Here is a 21251-nt window from a genome sequence, read left to right on the forward strand (position 1 = left end):
GTGACTGCCTGAACTAACTTGCGGGTTTTGCTCCATTTGGACAGTGTTTTAATTGAATATGCTATTTTGTACTGCCATTTCAAAGAGAAACATTGTACCTTTAACACACTGATCTTACACCCACTTAAGATATTACATACAAACATATTTAAATTGATAGAGAAACTTCCCCAAAATAGAGAGTAATGAATATGAGCTTAAACTCAGTCCAGCTACAACATGTAAACAGATCGGACAGATCTATGTATTAGTAATAGCCCTGAGTTATACTTTGAAGAAAGCCTGATAACACTCATCTACTTTTCCATAAATCAGGTTTTGGATGTTCCCAAAGATAACAATTACAAAGATACCTTTAATTCAATGCTAAATGAACTGCAGCTGTATGGATTTAACTTTGGTTCATCACAAAACATATATTGACAAAAAAGCAGCCCACATAATAAATGTGACGGATGCTGTTTGCCTTCTTGTGCCATCTACTTAAAGCTGAACCAATCAATATTTTTCTATTAGCCTCAAACATATCAAATGACAGAAAAGGTAATGTAAGGTGTTGTTTGTTGTGACAAAACAACAGAATTATCACCTACTTTCCAGTTCTTTTGTTCAGTGCTAACTGAACATCTTCAGCTCATTGTTTTGGTTTTGGTTTTAACAACTCATAACTCCACTGTTTTGATTCAGGCTCGCTTTAGTTTTTATTTTTTCAAAGTCTTAGCAGGTTGCTGTTTTAGGCACGCTTTGATAAAGCCACCCTATGTCACCTGCCCAGCACCAAACAGCAGGAAGACAGAGTTAGTGACTTGCTGAAAATTTTGGATCCTCCCCGTGGAGTCTGGGAAGACCAAACCAAAGCTAAAAGAGAAAGATAATTGGACTTCCAATTCTCTGGCAACACTTAAGTCCAAATTAATGATGACATGCTCTTTCTCTCCTTATGTAAATGTTTTACAAGTTTGCAGCGGTGCCCCCAAGTGGCCAAAACAAATACATGTAATAATGAAAAAAAAAAAAACACTTTTATTTTTAATGTGTGCTCATGGATTGGTAAGTGATCTACAATCATACATAACTTTATAAAGGTCTGAGAACTAGTGGCATTCATCCTCTTTCATAAATCATAAAGTTTTTGTTTAAACAGTTTGTAGTGATTCTCTTACTTACTGTATGTAACGTATGGATGGATGCATCTTATGAAATCTCGTGGTACAAAACCTTACAGTTGAGTTGCTGTCTTGCTATTTGTGCTTTCCTTCAACAACATTCAATGAGTTGTACAAACAAACTACACAATATAATCAAATTTTGTATAAAAAAAACCCATTACATCCTACATTACATACCAAGTCATTGCAGAGTGCTAATTAATAACAGTAGTATGGAAATCAAAAAGTGCTTTTGCAGTACAGTTTGAATTGTAAACAAAAAAGTATATATTTACAGGTGATATGTGGAGTGATAGCGGTGTCTGTGCGTTCAGTCTTGTTTTCAGTCTCATCTCACAGGTCAGCGTTACATGTGGAGCTAAGATCAGTTTCAAGGACAAAATGTTGACTGCTTACTTTAAACATGACAAAATCTGAGGACCTTGCAGAGTTTTAGGCCCCTTCCCTCTTCCTGTCTCTTAGTTCATGCAGTATTTTCTCACTGACAGTATTTCATAAAGTCTGCTTTCCTCTTCTCCTCCCACTCTGTCAAAATACTGAGGTATGTAGTTTGATTTCACAGGAAATGGTCTTGCATTCTTCAAATCTCTTGTCTGTCCAAACCAGTCTTCTGGCAGCAGGTGGATGTAGGTACGTTCAGTGGTGAGTGGGAGTGATGTTTAGCAGACAGTATGGTGGGGTGACAGGGGGCTGTCAGGGGTCTCAGTCGGACAGAGATCAGAACTGGAGCTTTTAAACATAGATGAAATGTGGAAGGCCTGGGAGAAACATAAACACATGCCCAACTTGAGGATTAAGCAGACTTTGACATGTGGACACACACTGATGCACAAAGACAAGCAGGCAAGGTATACTGACCACCCAGTAGGCAGTGAGAGCTCCCTGTATGTAGCCTGTTAGTACATCAGATGGGTGGTGCCTATAGTCCGAGATACGGGTCAGACCTGTGTAGACTGCCAACATAACCAAGAAAAACTGCAGCATGGGTCTCAGCAGCCGAGCCCCGCGCCATGTCAGCCGTGCCTGCAGGTAAAACTACACGACAGAAACAAATACAATAATATTTAGTGCAATGGGCAATACATTACAATTACAAGAAGTATACAAGTGAAGAGGTAATCAGGGCTAAGGTTTTGGATTACAGTGGGGACATTTTATTTATTTATGTATTTTCCAGAGCTTTGTTTTGATGGTTCAGGGTTTTACAGCTTCCACCAGAAGGTAATGGCTGAGGTGGATGGTGATTGGATAATTGGTTTCTGAGATCAGTTACAGTTTGTTTTTGGGAGAGAGGTTTTATTGATTTGAGTCATGTGGCAATGACAGATATATTTAATCATGATACTGCAAATTCTTGTAAATTAAAAACAATGACCATAACAAATGCAGAGGCAATACTATCCGGGGCATCTCAGCGCCTACGACCTCATTTAACAGCTGCTGTATGCATTCATTTCATGACTCTTAATGACCAGTTTCATCAGTTTATCTATAATAATTTACTAGCGTTTTTGTTTATATTGTTGACTAACAATTTAAATGTTAGCCATAGTTTTAGCTAGCTAATTGTTTCTGTGTTGATTTCCTTACCGATTTTAATCATTTATACATTCCTTTTTTTCTACAGCTTACTCTCATTTTCCATCAACATTTAAGTTTTCTGTTCAAATCTGCATGAATGCAGTTCTTTAATTGAATAGTAATTTAAATTTTTTCATTATTTGAGCCCTGAAATACTGTAGCAGTACCACCTGTGGTATTTGTACCCCTGGTTGGGAACATAGCTGGGATTACTGTCTTAACGACCTTTATGTCCATTTTAACTTGAATTTTTCACCCATCTGTAGCTCTTCTCTTTCTCACCAGTGCACTGGTGCAGCTTCCAAGATGATGTTTGATACAGCAGGAGACAAGCAATCTTGCTATTGTTTAATGGTAAATTAATAGTTAACTCTTCTTTTAAGGATCCACAAGCAGCAAGAATTATTCTGACATTATTCCTGATCTACTGTCACAGGTCTGTCACATCCAATGCACCACTCACATCATAAAACTCGACCCTAGAGTTCATTTACTCACAGAAAAGCATGAGAATCACATTAAATTATAAAACCACACCCCACCCCCCCACCCCAAAACAAGGTTCCATAAAAAGTCTGAGAGAAAGGCAAAGACAGGAGAAAGAAAAGACTGAAGGTGCAGAGCTCTGTCCTCAGTTCCATTTATGCATTAGGCAGTGAGCTGGTAAGTTTAACAGAAATTCTTTAAATTATAAATTATGATTTTCTCCCTTGAAGTTACTGATATTGTGAGTGAACAAAGTTGGGCAGCTAAATATCCAGATGTTTGCTCCTAAAATAATGGCTGTCAAAATCACCCTCTAGTCAGTCAGATCACAGTACTGTGAAGGACAGTGTATATAAAATAGTGATTAGTTTCATTTTTTTTTTGTTCTATAATAGCAGCAACAGCAGTGAAAGTGGTTCCTGTGCATCTGTTTCACTGATATGAACCAGGTGAACCTCATCTAAAGTGCTGCTCTAAGCTGAAAAATTTGCATTTTGTTGATGCAGACGTTATCTAAACCCAGTCCAGAGTGTCCTGCCAAAGACTGACAATTACATATGCTCTCTTTGCATCGTATATAAAATATAGTAAAGCACTATAGAAAAATTAAGAAACAATCATGTTATATTTTCTTTACGTTGAGCTTTTTAGCTGTAAAAACATTTCTGTCGATGCAGCATTTAAGTCTGAATAAAAATGAGCGCACACATTCGCATAACTGATAACTTGCATGCACAAACATAGGCTTTCATATACACATAGAAATGCAGGCGCTTACACACACAAACACATGTACACGCACACACACACACACTCTAGCACAATAGAGCAGTGCAGTGAGGCGAGGTCGCACTCCTCCCAAAGCAGAACAAAGCAGTCTCTGTTTGTTCCATATCTCCCTTCAGTCCCTCATCTCTTATTCTCTCGCTTTTTGATGCTAGCTGGACTGGGGATGAGTCTCTGTTTCATTCATTCTCTCTCTATGCATTTTACAGAGTGATGGTAATTGGAAATTGGAGAGGCAGTCAATTTTCTTTGCCTGTGTGTGTGTGTCTGTGTGTGTGAGAGAGAGAGAGAGAGAGAGACACACAGAGAGAGAGAGAGAGAGAGAGAAAATATGTAGAAAAAAGAGACCAATAAATAGAGATACTCACTGCTAAATAGAGCATTGTGTACATTGCAAAAGAAGCATGGCCAGAGAAAAAGGACTTCCTGAAAAAATGGAGAAGTATTTAGAATAGCAAATTACAAAACCAGATTACAAGCATAAATTCATAAATGCACAAATACCTGGCTTCCTCCTCTAACTGGTGGTCAGACTGGTGACAAGTCACTGTTTCAATGTAGGTTCCAGGTGTGCAATTGAGTGATGCGTAGGTAATGCCACACACTGACAGGAAGTTTGGCCGTAGCCGTCCCACACTGAGCTTGGCCATGTTGGTCAATGATTGGCCAACACAACATCCAAACAGGAAGCAGCCCAGCTCCTTGTACAGACAGGACACGTATAGGTTCTTGACAAAGGCCTTAGAGCTGACACTGTGGAAACGCACTCGGTAACACTCCCCGAGGGCGATCTGGAAGCGGAATCACAAAATTATATATTATGCAATGAATGAGAATGGGCTGACTGATACGGCAGCTATGATGAAGATGATGAGTACTCACTGTGAGGCCGGTGATGATGATGCCACCCGTGATGAGTAATTCATCTGATATGGCTTCTCTGTGCAGATAAGGATAAGTGATGCTGGGGTCCCCGCAAATGAAACCCCTTCTGTAAGGACTCAGAGCCTTTAGCTCACATGCAAAGAAAGGGATGGAAGCTGTGTGGGAAAAAAAAAAGAGGGAGATGAATAGAATTAGACTAAAAATGAATAATAAAAATCCCCAGTTTTCCTCTAGATGAGATTAATCTTTGGAGGTGCTAGATGGGAGTGATACAAGCATCAGAATATGGTTTATAATCATGTTTTTAAAATAAACGTTATGAAAACTTTTGGTTCGACTGCTGTCTTAAATTTGGTTACATTATTTATGCTACTATTGATACAATTTTAGCATGTAGCTCAAAGTGCAGTCTTTCCAGAATGCATCCTCACAGACCTGCTGGCTGTAGCTTGTGTTTATATAACAAAAATAATTAAATTTAAATCGACTTTAATTAAATCCAGCTTTCCATATTTGGCACACTTCAATTGATACCCCAAAGTATTCATATTCAACACTCAGTGCTGGTTCGCACACTTTTATTACCCTTGAGCTGTCATCTTGTGTTACCCAATAAGAGACACACTTGATCATAGATGGAAGTAATATTGCCAGAACATAAATTTGAAGCTACAATAAAAGATACAAGGAAGATGAATAGGGATTTGGGGCAAGGAAAAAAAGGGCCAAGAAAGTGAGACTTTTACAGGAAAATAAGCACAGGAACCGTTAGGAATCTGGGGGCCGTCACACTTCTGCACTGGAACCAAAGAAATTCAGAGAACTGCAGAAAGCTCCAATTTCTTTGCTGAATAAAGGCTGAATCCACGGAGACTGGAAGAGTGTAGCAAGGCAGTGCTCAATAAAAGACCCAGATTTAACTGCGCATGTGTGTATGTGTGTCTAAGTGTATGCATTTCTGTTGATGAGGAGAGAAAGGGGAGGTTGTTTGCGACTCCAGTTGAGCTCTTCCCAACAGAACAAAGAGTAAAAGCGGCAGCAGACCCGAGCCAGAACCAGCCTCACACTGTCTCTGTTTGTCTCTGGATGTCCTACTCTCTCTCCTTCTCTGTCTCTGGCTTGCATGCCTGCGCGCACACAGAAAAGAGAAGGGTGGGGACCAGACATCAAAACGGACAAAGAAAGAGAGAAACAGAGACTTCTTGCAGGGCCCCCACCCTTCTGCACGGATCCAATCTGTTGTTAATACAGGCTACTTCTCTGTCCAGCTTGATCCAGTTAGCCAACATTATATAACTCCCCAGCCCCCACCACCCCTTAACATTGAAGGTAAGGTCAACAAGCAGAATTATGGGCATGTATGCACACGCATGCGATAGTCATGGATCGTACATTTATTTATTGAATTCCCCCTGGCATGACTCTACCCTGAGAACTGAATGTTGTCATGGAAACGGCACAATTCCCTGGGCAATGCACAAACCAGCTGGCATAAAGAACTCCAGAGCGTGCATGGGCGGAAAGAGAAGGGTTACATGTAGATGGAAGGGGTGAAAACTTTCTCGTTTTCTTGTTTCCTCCTTTTTTCACCTTTTTTAATTTTAAGCCCCGTGTTGATTTGCTGCTTGTTTTCTGAAGACTCTAAGCTCGATAATCACGTTGATTGGCAACCACTGACTGTTTTCTTGACTGAATAAAAAAGGATGAAAACAAAGCAGAACAGCATTGAACATGGGTGACCTTAACTCTTCGTTTGATAGAAAGGAACAACAAGCACATAGAGGATTTTGTTTGTGGTCAACAAATTAATAAATAACTAGATATTGTTTGAGAATGTATATGGCTTGAAAAATACAAATGGCTCACTTTGTCTATCTTTTAATATTACTGACACTTCTTGAATAATGTGGAAAAAAAATCAAGAAAAATATGAATAAAAACATCTATAAAGGAAAAATTTATCCAGAGAACAGAATGATCAGTTAACAGATTTAAGTCAATCAACTAACTGCTCAATCAAATACAGACTTAAGCTATTTTTTTTAAAAATGCGCATTTTAAAAATATACATGAAAAAATTTGTTTACTTTGTACAGTTAAATGAATACACAGACCCATTCAGCAAATCAGATTGTGCAGTCTGTACAAATACACACTGGCACCAGTGTAGTTGTAATTATGGGGAAACTATCTGTACTGAAGTCCAGTGCAACAATGAACACAGGGCTGTGTTGGCTCATTTATAACAGGCACTTCAATGTCGTAGTATTAATAGCACTCTCATGTCGCTGAATGCATGACTTTGTACAGGGCGCTGTAATGTTGCTTGTAATCTAGATCCATTAATAAAGTAAATTTGATTAAACAGAATTTTGATATTTAGATGCTTACCAAGGAAGAGGCAGAGCAGGTCTAAGCCGACCAGAAGTTTTCTTTTGGATAAAGCCGGTCCAGTTATCTCCATGAGTTTCTTCCCAGTGCCGTTCTCCATCCCTATTCCGGCTGCGGCCAGGCCGCTCTTGTTTTCTGTCAGTTTGAGCTGGAGGTCTGCGCTGGAGATGGGCACACCGGCGCTCTGCGGGGCAAACGCATCCAACATGACGATTAGCTGCGAACTGGAGGTAGGCTGAAGATCCCACTGGCATCAGAAACTTGGGAGCGACCTTAAACTGCCCGTGTGCATGGGAGGGCGAGTGGAAGTAAATCCCAAAGTTTCAGGGGTATTTAATATGCTACCTGGAGCACGTGTCGACGTGTTGCTTCGCTGTCAAAGTAATTACATTTTTTTACTCATACTGATGTCATCAAAGAGTTTGCAGGTCTCGTCCAGACTCGTTGAAGTGCCCCGTCAGCTTGAAGATATGCAGGGTTTGCGAAACAACTCGGTGATAAAAATCTTTCACTGTCTCTCCCTTTCTCCCTCCCTGTCATGGAGCATTTGGGGAAACAGGGAGGGGGGGAAAAATCCACAAATTTTAATTAGAGGAACATCAGATATGTGTCACAGTGTGACGTTGGTTATTGCATGGATGCAGTCTGGGAGATATTTCTCCATCACTGTGAGACTTTTTGCAGGTGATAGGAGATTAGGAAAAACCCATAGTAGCCTACACAAACCTCCATATCATTTAAAAAGAAAAAAAAAAAAAAAACTCAGACATAATTTGAAACATTTTAAAGTACTTTGGCCCAGAGTTCAAGAAAAGCACTAATATGTGCCATGGAATCAGTAGTAGGGCAATTTGTCTCTAAGGCTTTACTTTTGAGTCTAAATCTGAGTAGGCTAGCACTTTTAAAATGTAGTCTTTATATAAATATTTGACAAATACATTGTGGTTTAATTGTGGTTTATAGATTAGTTCAAATATATTACAAGAAAGAGATTTGTCTCACAGAATCCAAAATTGAAATAGAACAAATAGGAGTAGTTATTTTGGGTTTGTACAATTCTAATGAGCTTGAAAGTCAGTATGATCACTTTCATTCTCAAATGCAGTGAACAGTAGAGGGATCAGCTGAAAGGCTAGATGCAGCTTTCAGTTGCTGTGTCTGATCTTTGCTAGATTTTTTTTCCCAGTTTCTTAAAGACATAACTTTCCGATACCGTTGTCCAGTTTCCTCAAATATTTTAAGGACACACTTCACACATGCTGAGATAAGTCAAGATTCTGGCTAATAGCTCTTTGGGAACCACTTTGTGAAACAAACAAAGAAAAAAAAAAACAGTTTGTGGCCTGTCAAACTGTTATTTTGTATTTTTTCTGTAGATTTGACTAAAGAAATGATCTGTTTTTGCAATAGGTCATTAGTAAGAACGTCCTTGAAAATACAATTTAAAATAGATTCTTTGCCAAGTTGTCTCTCATGTGTAGACACAACACTTGTTCATCCTTTGAGTTAGATGCATGTTTTATGCTTTAAATGATTCATGGGTCAGTGTTTAGTGGCTTAATAAACAAACAAACAAAAAATACATTCTTCTGAAAATGATCAGGTGTAAGGACTGGACTGAAAATGTCCAAGTAGCCAATGTCCAAAGAAAACTTTGAAAGACCTTCAGAAAGTCTGGAGAACCATTGCTGAAAACCATTCTAAAATACAAGAAAGCAACATAATGAAGGGAGGGGTGGCTCAAGGCTTTTGCCCCGTACTATGTAAAGATTTGCTTTTACCAACAGTAAAGTTCATCTTTTGGGAAAATATCTACATTGTCTTGATGCCACTGCATGAAAGAACTAACTGGGTAATTGGAATATGCAAGCTGGACAATGTGAAACTATAGAGCCAGCAACCGGTCATTTTAGCTTAGCTAAGCATGAAGACTGGAAACAGGTGATAACATCTATGCTGGATACAGCATGTGACAAAAGGTAACACAGTCCACCTACGAGCAGTGCTGATGAAGCCCACTGAATAATAGTAACAGTTTTTCCTTCTGATAGTTTATGTACTTTGCAATGTTATAGTGATAGTGCACAGTCATGAAAGAATAAATCAATTAATTACAATAATTAGCAAATTATAAGTGGACCTTTATAGGAAGAAGCATACAGATAATAAATTAACTTCTTTTGGTTTATTTGTTGTTTATTTGTTTGTGTCTTTGGTTTATGTATCAACATCATTATCACCACTTTCCTCAAAGTAGGCAAACTAGTTTATATGCTCAAAAACAAGAGATGCTAATTAGCACAACAAAAAGTGGCTCTGTATCCAAAGAAAATGAAAAGCCCCTGTTGTGTTTTGTTGAATAGACAAACCTTCTTTTCTTTTCTTTTCTTTTCTTTTCTTTTCTTTTCTTTTCTTTTCTTTTCTTTTCTTTTCTTTTCTTTTCTTTTCTTTGGTGAAGTCTATTTGGTGGAAGAGAAGCAACTCATCACGATAATATGTTTTATGTAACAACTCTACAATTTATTGTAGAAGCAGGGCTAAAATCTGTTAAATGTATATTTATTATTTACATTAAGAGTTCAAACACTGATGATTGCAGTACAACTGAAACTGCAGTACAACATTCAGGATAAACTAGTTTTGTACAGTAGGTGGCAGCAAAAGCACTGCCAGTGGAGGTTCTTATTTAGTTTCTCTGCTGAGCATCATCAATTTTTGTTTTTGTTTTCATACATAGAGAAAAATAGAAAGACAATGTGACCCCAAGCGTGAAGTGAAAACAAAGACAGCTACTTCCCTGTGAGAAAACCCAACACATCACAATGGTATTTTTTTCTTTGGTCAAATAGGGCCTTAGGTAATCCTGACCACAGAAAATCCAGGAAGAAATGTGTGTGGGTGTGTATGTACATGAGTCTGTAGGTTTAATGGTTGTTTATCTTATCTGAGCCATTAAACAGTGACATAGTTCCTCTTTAACCTTCCACAAGCGTTTCATCACTTTTCGTAAAGAAAGTCAAGCGTCATGTGTAAAATGATTTTATTGTCATGTGGAACATTACAAGACCGTTATGCAACTTCCTTTGTTGAGCAGAGGCATGAGAAATCTTTCAAAATTTCATTCAGCGCAGAACAGATGTAGGTCATAAATGCAGATAAAATAAATACCACGCACGCACACACACACACACACACACACACACACACACACACACACACACACACACACACACACACACACACACACACACACACACACACAAACAGAGTTCAATTTCAGCAAGATTAAACTTTTTCAAACAGCTCTTGAAGAATTTATCTGTGTGGCATTGTCTTTAATAGTTTGCAATTATTTTTATGTTTCTGGTTAGTTTCATTAAGGAACAGAAGACATGGGTTTGCCCTACCACAGCATATGACCTTCTAGAAATGCTCGTAAAGCTAAATTTCTCATTTTCTCTGTTTCATACTGACTTCCTCATCTCTGTCACTCCCACACAGAAAGAATCCCCACATTTTTCCCATTACAGTGTCACACTTCTCACTTGTCAATCCTCATGATATTTTAATTAAGTACATTTTGGGTTTTGCCTTTACCATAGTTTAAGGTTAGATGATGTCATAAAGTACATGACATTATCTAAACTTACTAGACAAAATGTGATGGAAAAGCAAAACTTACCTGTAGATTGTAATGCATTATTTATTTATTTTTGGGTGGGCTTGAACACATGCATCAATAATAGTTGTTGTGGGACTTTTTTTTTTTTTTTTTACATTGCTTAAATATTCCCCAAAAAACTCAGCACAGAAGGATAAACCAAGAAAAACCTTGGGTCGGGTCAGCTGAAAGTCAAAATCGAGACTAAATGAACTGAAAGTTTTGGCCCTACCACAGCATATGACCTTCTGTAGTCAGTTAACTTAATCTGATTTGTCGAAATAATACGGACTGTAGTTAAAAAAAGAAGTATTCAGATAAATAAAGTGATTTAATTGGTCATTAAAATTTTATGATGGAGTCACAGTCTCTTGAAGTCTGTATTGGAATGGTCCACCCCTGTGAAGTGTAAATGGCTGTGCTAACCCCGACTCTATGTTTTGGAGAATTAAAAAAAAACAACAACAAAAAATACACCCGGTGCACCTTGCTGGTTTTGGGTTGGACTCCCTTTTGCTTTCAGAATGGCCTTAATTCTTTCTGCCATATGCTGAAACCTTCCTCGGAGATTTTGCGCCATATTGACATGATAACATCACACAGTTGCTGCAGATGTGTCAGCTGCACATCCATGATGTGAATCTCCATTCCACCACATCCCAAAGGTGCTCTGTTGGATTAATTTGGTGTGTGTGGAGGCTATTTGAGTACAGTGAACTTATTATATTGAAGAAACCACTTTTTTTTTTTTTTGAGCTTTGAGGCATGGGACGTTGCCCTGCTGGAGGCAGCCATCAGACAGTGGGCTAACATCAATACTCAGGTAGCCTGTGGCAAGGAAATGATCCTCAATTGGTACTAAAGGGCCCAATATCTGCCAATAAAATATCCCCCCTCACCATTAAACCACCACCAGGCTAAACTGTTGATGCAGTGCACAGTCAATCCATGTTTTCATGCTGTTTATGCCCAATTTTGGCCACATCACCCAAATTTTGCAGAAGAAATCAAGACTCATTAGGCCAAGCTTATTTTTCCAATTTTCTGTTGTCCAACTCTGGTGAGCATGTGTGAACTGTAGGCTCAGTAACTGTAGCCTCTTAGCGTAAAAGAGTGCCACTCTGTATTGTCCTCTGTTACTGTAGCCCATCTGCTTCAACTTTTGACATGTTGTGTATTCAGAAATACACAACTGCATACCTTGATTGTAATGAGTGGTGATTTGAATTACTATCACTTTCCTATCAGACACAAGCACTCTGGCCATTTTATTCTGGGACTAAAAACAAAACAGAACTGCTACTCACTGGAAATGTTCCCTTTTTCAGGCCATTCTCTATAAACCGAGCTCCAGTCGACCAGCAGATTCTGAAATACTTGGTCCAGCACCAACATCAACATCTAATCTAATCTAATCTAATCTAGTATAATATATAAATACAGCTGAAATCTAGATGTGCAAAGAATGAATAATGCACATTTTATTTATGCAGAATTTATGTAAAACCAAACTAGGGAGCTGAAATTTTATATATTTTTATATGTTTTTTATAGCTATAAACTCAATATGCAACTCATCAGCTTCATGCTCTGTGTTAAACTTCATTGTCCTTTGCAAACAAAATATAATATAATATCCGAAATGGAGAAAACAAAGAAAGGAAATAAACACGACGCACAGGCACATATATGTATTTTATTGTATTCAAATTAATTCTGCAATGTTCACAGAAATTCCTCAGCTGCACAACAGTAACACTTAATTTTATTTTGCAGCCTACTGTAAAAATCCCCTACCTTTCATCCTTTTTAAATTCACGTGAGCTAAAAAAAAACTACAGAATTCAGTGTGCACATTATTTTCGATGTGCACTATATACCATCATTTGGATTTCCATAGTAAAGCGCAGCAGCATGGTGGCATGCTGCTGCCTCCCACCTATAATGGCATCTGCAAGGGTTTAGAATAGAATAGAATGCCTTTATTGTCATTATACAGGATGTACAATGAGATTGGAGGGCCACTCCTGTTCAGTGCCATGTAACAGAAAATCAAACTCTCTAAATGAAAATAAAAATATTATAAAAATATTATAATCTAGTATAATCAATATGATCAAGAGATATACAGAAAATAAACAATGTGTAAAATATACAAAAAATAGAATGTATAAAAATATATACATACATACCTACATTGGTGCATCTGTACATTGTAAGAAAGTAAATGCGTGTATACATATAATAATGAAGATGATGAATATTGCACTTGGTGAATGAATATTGCACTAGTGAATGAATACTGGATATCACACAATATAGGAATGTTAGATATTGTTCAGTATGAATGATATAATATTGCACAGAGATGTGGGTGCTGCACAGTTACAGTGGGTGAGTGTGTGAGTTCAGGGTGGTGATTGCTCTGGCGAAGAAACTGAGCAATCACCACCTTGATTGATTCCACCTTGGCCCGGATGGACGGATAGTAAAGGTATATGTTTTTTAAGAAATCTTTTCTATACTTTATAATAATAATAGATATCATGTCCTTTACCAGTCATTGCCACTTCCTTTCCACTTCCTTTATATGTCCAAACATAACTTCCTTTTCAGGAATGGCCACACAAACATTCCCTTAACACAGTCCAAAATAGCACTTCAATGTGATTACCATAAATCCCAAAATAGATTATGCTGTGAGATGTCAGACGTTAAAGGAAATCTACACAGTAGACTGTAACACTGGTGATCGATTCACTTAATCCACTTAATTACTGTAAAAAAAGATGCCAAACCAAAACTAACAAAAGACCAAACAAATGAAGGAAAAACCAAACAAGCAAACAAAAACATCCCAACCCAACCTGCATTTATTCATCTCTGCATTTACAGTTATTGACAATCTTCCTCTGCGTGCTGCCTGTACTAACAGTGACTCTGTGAGGCCATATTCAGTCACAAAAGCATTTGCATGTAAATACTAATGTCAAAATACCAATGTTCAAAATGACAGGCATGTGCTGATATAACATTACACACGTGCAGTGGAGGTTTATGGAAATGTCAGTGGTTGTAGTGGTATTTAGTCTTAAATTAATAACTAGTTTAAAATTCTTGCTCAATTATAGCATGGGAAATTAAAAAAATTAAAAATTAAATTGTTACTGGCTTGTTTATTTTTATGTGTAATTCAGTTCTACAATCACTGACATTAATACATATTGAGTCTTGAGCTGAAGGATTTTCAGCTGGCAAAAAGGAGTTCAGTTGAAATTGTCTGACCTAGCTTATGATAAAAACAAACAAATAAACATACAAAAATGGCTGGCCGGGTGTTTTTATTGCTGGTTTATTGCTACCTTTCTGTCCCTTTGCCTTTTGTTTTAGCCAGCATCCAGAGGCTCTCTTTTCTAGCTCTTTTCTATTTGATTTAATGGTAAACCGTCAAACAGTTGTTGAGATATTTTAATCTGGCTCATTATATGATGGCAAATAAAGCATTTTAAGTATGTAAATAGCAAAAAAAAAAAAAACCCTTTCTAACCAAAGCTGTGTGGATTGAGGAATCGGTCTCCATCTTCTGCGAAGGCTTTTCAGCACATTTTGGAACCTGGCTGCGGGAATTGGCAAGACGTGCAAGAGGATCAGTGAAATGAGGCAGTCATGAGATAAGGCATGGCACTATAATTATATTGATAATTTCAAATCAAACATTGAAACGTTCACACCTCTGCAGAATGGAACATAAACATGTTCACCTTGTTTCAACTTGAAACTTCAGTTATATATCCAATAGCCTTTACCACTCTTTGTGTCAATAATTCATTTTTATAACAACTGCAAAAGTCAAAGCACAATCTCAAAACATCTTTAGAAAACTAAAAGCTTCCTGGTAAGTTGATACATTTGTAAACATCATATCCTGGATTTAGAAAACTGGGGTACTCCGGTAGAACTCATGCTTTTGTGGCATGTAAACACCTCATTTGACAAACATTATTTGACTGCAGACCAAGTGGTAACTGTGATGGCAAAACTATTATGGTATTGAATATAAGGCCAGGATGTTATCGAGCAGGTAAAAACATTTAAAAAGTCAACAAATTTCAAAATGACAGGTTAAAAATACTGATCAGTCAAAAAAAAAAACTTAATGTATACTTTATCCTTGCTAGACTGAAACTTTTTTTTTTTTTTTTTGGAAACTCACTCTCACTACCTTCCTTTCAGTCTTGAGATCTTTGTGTCTTTCCCCTATCTCACACTGATGGCATGGGGAATTCCCGTGCTTCTTTTATCAAAGCTTTTTTCTGTACCTGATAAGAGGACAGTCTGATTGGCTGGAATGCAGATTTTTTTTTAAATAATAATTTCTTAAGAGATGCTATCTCATCATCTTGCTCCTCTGGATAGCTGAAACCAATTTCTCTCTTTCTCTTTGTCAGTTTCTCTCTCTCTCTCTCTCTCTCTCTCTCTCTCTCTCTCTCTCACACACACACACACACACACACACACACACACACACACATACACTTACTCACAAAGGGGTATTCCTGGTTTTTGTACAATCAGTCACACTCTCATTTGACGTGCTCCTGGTAAAACTGTTCCTGGTAGATTAAAAACATTTTTTTAAACTTCTTTATATATATATATATATATATATATATATATATATATATATATATATATATATATATATATATATATATATAATAAATATAAATGCCCCACACTGTCCGTCTCTCACTCTCAACACACACCCACACTATTTCTCCCATAAGGCAGTTAAGTTCATATCCGTCTTTTCAGACTATCATTATCTCCATTGTGCCACTTCTGCCAGTCTTTCTTTGTTGTAAGTGAAAAGGAGAGCTATGTTTGACTGCTTCGGAATGTAGTGAAGTTTGAGGCCCTGTATCTTCTCTCCCTTTCGTTTTCCACCGCATATGCAGCTCTCTCTGGTGCACTTGCGCAACAGCGAAAAGAGCTGCGGAAAGTCTACGCGTCTGGTTTTCTCACCTCCTGTAAGACCAGAGAAGGAGGGGGTGTGAGTGTGTGGGGACGGTAGGGAAACCCATGACTTCCGTGTTTTTCCTCCCTTTCTGAAAGTGACTTTACGTAAAACCCCAAATAGTATAAATAGTCACCATCCTGCAACATATACCTTGACTGGGACTGGACTGAATAATCTCGAGCGGACTACCTTGTGGACGTAAACCAACCAACAACTGTAGCTATAAAGCTGTAAAAAGCTCACTGGCGAGTCAAACATCTAAAAGTCGGACTGTGTGAACACTTTGCTCGAAGCTCAGGACACCCTACTGCCGATTCATGGGACAGCAAACTAAAGAAGTGGACACTGAGTCGCTCCAGGAAAGAAGCCCCCGTCGTGGACGGTGCCTGGACAATTTTCTTGTCATGTCCATCGCGTTTCTGTTTGCGGCAATGACAGTTCTGACCGTCGGTGGAGTGATGGCTGTGATGCAACTGCGGTCCGAGGTGAAGTCCTTGAGCCCGATCTCCTCACTTGAGAGGTCGGAGTTGTTGAAAGGAGACGCATCTTCCCCAGTATATAAGGTAATTAATTATAATTTTATTCAGAAAGCCTGTATAATCTTTTATTTCTCTTTTTAATAATTTGAACCATTTTTATTCACATCTTCTTTTCTGTTTTGCCAACAGATGGAGAAATTTGCCTACCTTTCAGCCGGCTTAAGTAAGTTTTTTTTAAAATTGATTTTCTAAATATGTTATACAAAGCACCTTGATTGCATTTAAGGGCAGTTATGAAAAGTTTTTGCAAAAGATAAGGAGTAGGCATATGATGGTGGCTTCCAGTTTTAGCGTCACTTTTCCTGTTTGCTGTTATAAAAAAAAGTGTAAAATCAAAATTATGAGAAAAATAAGAATCCTATTCTGCAAGTGGGAAATTTAAAAAGGGTTACAGGCAAATCTATACATGTAGCCTGATATTATCTTGTGTAAACAACAACTAAAATAAATGTTTGTCTCCTCCTGCAGGTACTTTAGGAAACTCCACCATGCAATGGATTAAAAACGCCTATGGTGAAGGGACATCTGTAGGAAACGACTTCGACTTTAACCAGGCGCAGCATTCACTGAAGCCACTTCGGAATGGAACCTACTTCATGTACCTCGATCTCCATTTCAGCTGTACCTACCAATGCAAGCCCAACGTTGTAACCGTAAGTGTGGGTGATAAACTCACCTGCAAGGTGGAGCTGCCGGAAAATTCAGCACCTGTGAGCAAGAAATGCTGGACTGTTAAACGACTACAAAGCGAGGGACTGCTCGCTCAGATGACAGTACTAAAGGAAGGAATGGATAATTGGAAACTGGAGCTCCAGAACTCAGGATTTGGAATTTTCCTCATAGACTCGTAGATGTGCATGCTGCAGTGCTACTGCTGTTATCTAGATGCAGATGCACCCAAGACCTGTGGGTTGTAACTAACAAGAACAGGAGTCTGTTTTTTCATAAGCCCACATAGGTGAAAACAGGCAGGCATGGGTGCCATTTTCAGAGCTATGACAAGGTTCCTTGCAAAGAGTTTAGGAGAAAGAACCTCATGAGACTTTGAAGTGGAATCTCAGGAAAAGTTTATCAATTATGATAAGTCAGACAGAATATAGAGAAACTAGAAACTTGCCTCATTCTGTGTGAATGTGTACAAATTTTTCTCTGTATATTTATTTGGTCATATGGATTTATTTATGTACTTATATTGCTTTTATTTATAACATATTTATAGGGATGTTTCTATTTTGTGTAGGATTTTTAAAAATGTAAAGTAGTTGTCACTACGTTGGGACTGATGTGCAATATGTGGATTTAAAGTTGTTGTTGGGGTTCTGCAACCGAAACGAAAACAGGCCCTTCAGGGATACATTTAGTTGTTCTGTAGTTAATTTCTTCTTGCAAACAATGACTAACAGAGAGATGAGTAAGACTGTGCACTTCGAATGATTTATGCAGAAACAGTCTGATTTATTGAAAACATGTCCAGAATGTCTAAAAACATCTTGTTTATTTTGTCTCCAATAAAGGCATTCTATTCTATTCTAAAATTAAATGTACGGATTCACAAACTAAAAAACTGTTTTGCCTTTGAAAAATATCAAAGTTCTGTGGACAAGCCCATTGTTGAATGTATTTCTTTGTAATCCACATTAAAATCATGGATACGATGGACACTGAGTACTTTTTGGTATTAAAGGACAAAATGACAACTGTGAAAGTGATTGCAACAAATTTTCAAGTGCAATACATCAACAGTTAATAGTTAAGGCAAGGGAAAGTTACCCTGATGTTAACACTGCTTATACCGGGAACTGGATGCACATCACATCCTGTTTATTTACCATGTTGCGCGGTTAAGCCAAAAAAAAAAAAAAAAAAAAAAGAAAAGAACTGTAGGCCACCAAGGAAACACCTCCTGTGTTATGTATACTCAGTGCAGATGTCAAGTGAAACAACCTTTTATCTGCTGCTATCATAATGAGTCATGAGTTTTTCTGTGTCCGCAAACACTTAAAGAAAAAAGCATGTATAAGAAATAGCGTTTTAATCTAAAAGTAAATACTGAATGAAATTTGATCAAATGTTTAATTGTATCCTTATTTATTATCCTTATTTACTTGTATCCTTATTTATTATGATAAGATCAGAAAGTGTACACTTTCTGATCTTATCATAAAATAGGTCCCCTTTACCAATGCAATTTCAAAGGTGTATTTTTTTTTTGTGCCTGTGTAGGTACTGCATGTTTTTTGCTTACATCGGCTCACTTTTCGAAACCAGTAATTGTCAAAATTGCAAGAAACATTAAACCAAATTAGCTATTTGTCACACATTTTGTCACACAGCCACACATTTGGTCTGAGGTAGCTTTTTTTTTTATATATATAATGTGGGAGCAGTTTACGGATACTAGTGAACCTATCAGGAATTATCACCTAAATCTGCAGCTTTTCTTATCTTAATGGAGCTTGTTTAAGGCTGGTTTCAGCTCATCATTTCGCCCCCTGCTCCACAACATTGTTGTTTTTTTTTTTATTGCTACAAATGAAAATTTTTAATGGAGCACCTAGTTGTAATTATAAATTTAACCACTTCCCACCACTCGGTACTTAACAGGTGCTTGACTACATAGTGGCAGGTGTTCTACCTTTGGTATAGCTTCCTGTGACCAGGTCACAACCCCGTTAAACCTGATTAGTCCTAACTCTTTTCACTCCTGCATTGTCTATCCTGGAATACAAGCTGGCAAACATGGCTTTGCAAACTTTCTATCATGATACCTCACTTTAATGTGTGTCTTAAAACTTTAGAGGTGGGGGGGGGCTCTCATATCACAATAATACATTAACAATTACTATTTTTGGGAGGTTTCCATATGTGGCAAGTCGTGCTATATGTACCCAACACTGTGTGGCTGCTTGGTGTGGTAGCAGCTGTTAGGCTAAACAAAGACATAGTGAAAAAATATCTTGGATATGTTGAATTTACTTTAGTTCTTTAGTTATTAATCCTTCAGAACACATATCTTCAGATCAAATTACTTTTTATTTGTTCTTCTTTGAGCAAAATCTGAAACCAAAAGGGAAAAATGTACTGTCCCTTTTAAGGTTTTTGACTTTGTGTTGGTGCCTCATAGATTTGCTTAAATTCACGGAATACCACTCAGTCTTTATAGACCCTTTTACTGTTTGTAAACAAAGATGACGTAGGTAGCGATGCGCGCGCATTTTGGAAACGGAAATAGCGTTTCAATCTACGAGAAGGGATTATCAACAAAAAATCATGAAAACTACCTGCAAAAATTAATTTTGACCACCGGCAACCGACTCCGATCCCTGTGGTACGTTAGCAAGTGGCAAAGAATCCGTGGGCAGATATATACGTGCATTTGGTGGAGAAACCCATTTGTTTTAAAACCTGACCTCGAGCCCTGTACTTTGTGCTGCCCCTGCATTGCTGCTCCTAAACATACAAAATGGTTGCAGAGATGAGGTACAGCTCCTGAACCTAAAGGTGGCTCATTTTATACTAAACGAGAAAAAATCCACTTATTGGTCACTATGGAGAAGCATTTCACCAACTCTAGTGACATTGTTGGGCGAGCCAGTGGCCGGAGGGTCCGCTTTTGGTGGTGGGAAGATCGTCTTGTCACATTTGCAGTGTCTGGCACTGGGTGACATTGTGGCACAGCGTGCCTTTGCGTGTGTGTGTCTGTTAGGATCCTGGCCTGCCGCAGGTGAGTCCATACACTAATTTTAAAATATATATGTATAGGTTGAATTAGTTTATTTCATTTTAAATTGGCATGTAGAGTTGTTGTAGCCGAGTCTTTTTAAGGGTTTTTACGGAGTGTCTGTTTTAAAGCTGAGTTTTGTGGTTTTATTAAGTGTATTGTTAGTTTTGGTTATCTATGATAAATAAAGTACATTGTTAAATTACCAAAAATCCCTCTTCTCTGGCCCTGGTGTATTATCGAATCTGTGAACCTTTAGATGTTAATATTAACTTATTAATATTCTTGGGGAGGGGGGGGGTTCCGTCCCCTCCGGTGACGTTGTCATTACACTTTTAGTATTTTCAGTGATTGCGGAGACCACACTGCTAAATTATGAAGTGCCACTCATGTTAGCTTAGTCCGTAAAAATGCTCCACTTACAATCTGTTGCCAAGTGACTGATGATGACATTGGTGGATGGTTGGTGACAAGTTTTACCCAAAATACACTTGGAGACAATATCGGCTATCCACTTGAAAATTTGCGTGTCATAAAGTTAAATGTAAGAATGAAAACAAAGCCAATCATGCAGCACAACATTTTTTTTTTTCCATCCATCCATCCATCCATTTTCTTCCGCTTATCCGGGGCCGGGTCGCGGGGGCAGAAGCCTAAGCAGAGAAGCCCAAGCTTCCCTCTTTTTTTTTTTTTTTTTAATAATTTTATTGCATTTTTGGCCACAGCAGCTTTTTTGTAGACAGTGGAGAGAGACAGAAAATGAAGGTAAGATACAAGAGAAGACACACGGGCAAACTGGCGACTGGCCGGGATACGAACCGCGCCCCCGCCCGCACCGCAACGCAGCATGTGTATATGGTTGCCGGCTTTACCACTAAGCCACCCAGGCACCCTCACCACAACATTTTATTCAATATTTTACACCCACTACATCACTGAAGTCAGTCGGTCTTGTAAAGTTTTTAGCAAGCATGACTCAGTCCTGACTGTGGCAACCTTTAAAACCCTGGTG

The 21251-nt window shown here is 38.1% G+C and overlaps 2 protein-coding genes across 2 annotated transcripts; one reads left to right on the forward strand and one right to left on the reverse strand.

The window, feature by feature from the left end:
- Positions 1-770: 770 nt before the first annotated feature.
- On the reverse strand, positions 771-7745 carry LOC115790210 (phospholipid phosphatase 3-like). The gene is made up of 6 exons (XM_030743940.1): positions 7299-7745; positions 4905-5062; positions 4527-4813; positions 4391-4448; positions 2028-2204; positions 771-1927 (listed from the first exon to the last, which is right to left on the reverse strand). Exons 1-6 carry the CDS (start codon positions 7504-7506, stop codon positions 1829-1831), a joined length of 987 nt encoding a protein of 328 aa, XP_030599800.1. The 5' UTR covers positions 7507-7745; the 3' UTR covers positions 771-1828.
- An 8271-nt stretch (positions 7746-16016) lies between these two features.
- Positions 16017-18118, forward strand: LOC115787698 (uncharacterized). Its single transcript, XM_030740481.1, has 3 exons — positions 16017-16542; positions 16648-16681; positions 16987-18118. The coding sequence occupies exons 1-3, from the start codon at positions 16297-16299 to the stop codon at positions 17367-17369; spliced, it is 663 nt and encodes a 220-aa protein (XP_030596341.1). The 5' UTR covers positions 16017-16296; the 3' UTR covers positions 17370-18118.
- Positions 18119-21251: the final 3133 nt, after the last annotated feature.

The sequence above is a fragment of the Archocentrus centrarchus genome, chromosome 1 (assembly GCF_007364275.1).
Source record: "Archocentrus centrarchus isolate MPI-CPG fArcCen1 chromosome 1, fArcCen1, whole genome shotgun sequence".
Lineage (NCBI taxonomy): Eukaryota > Metazoa > Chordata > Actinopteri > Cichliformes > Cichlidae > Archocentrus > Archocentrus centrarchus.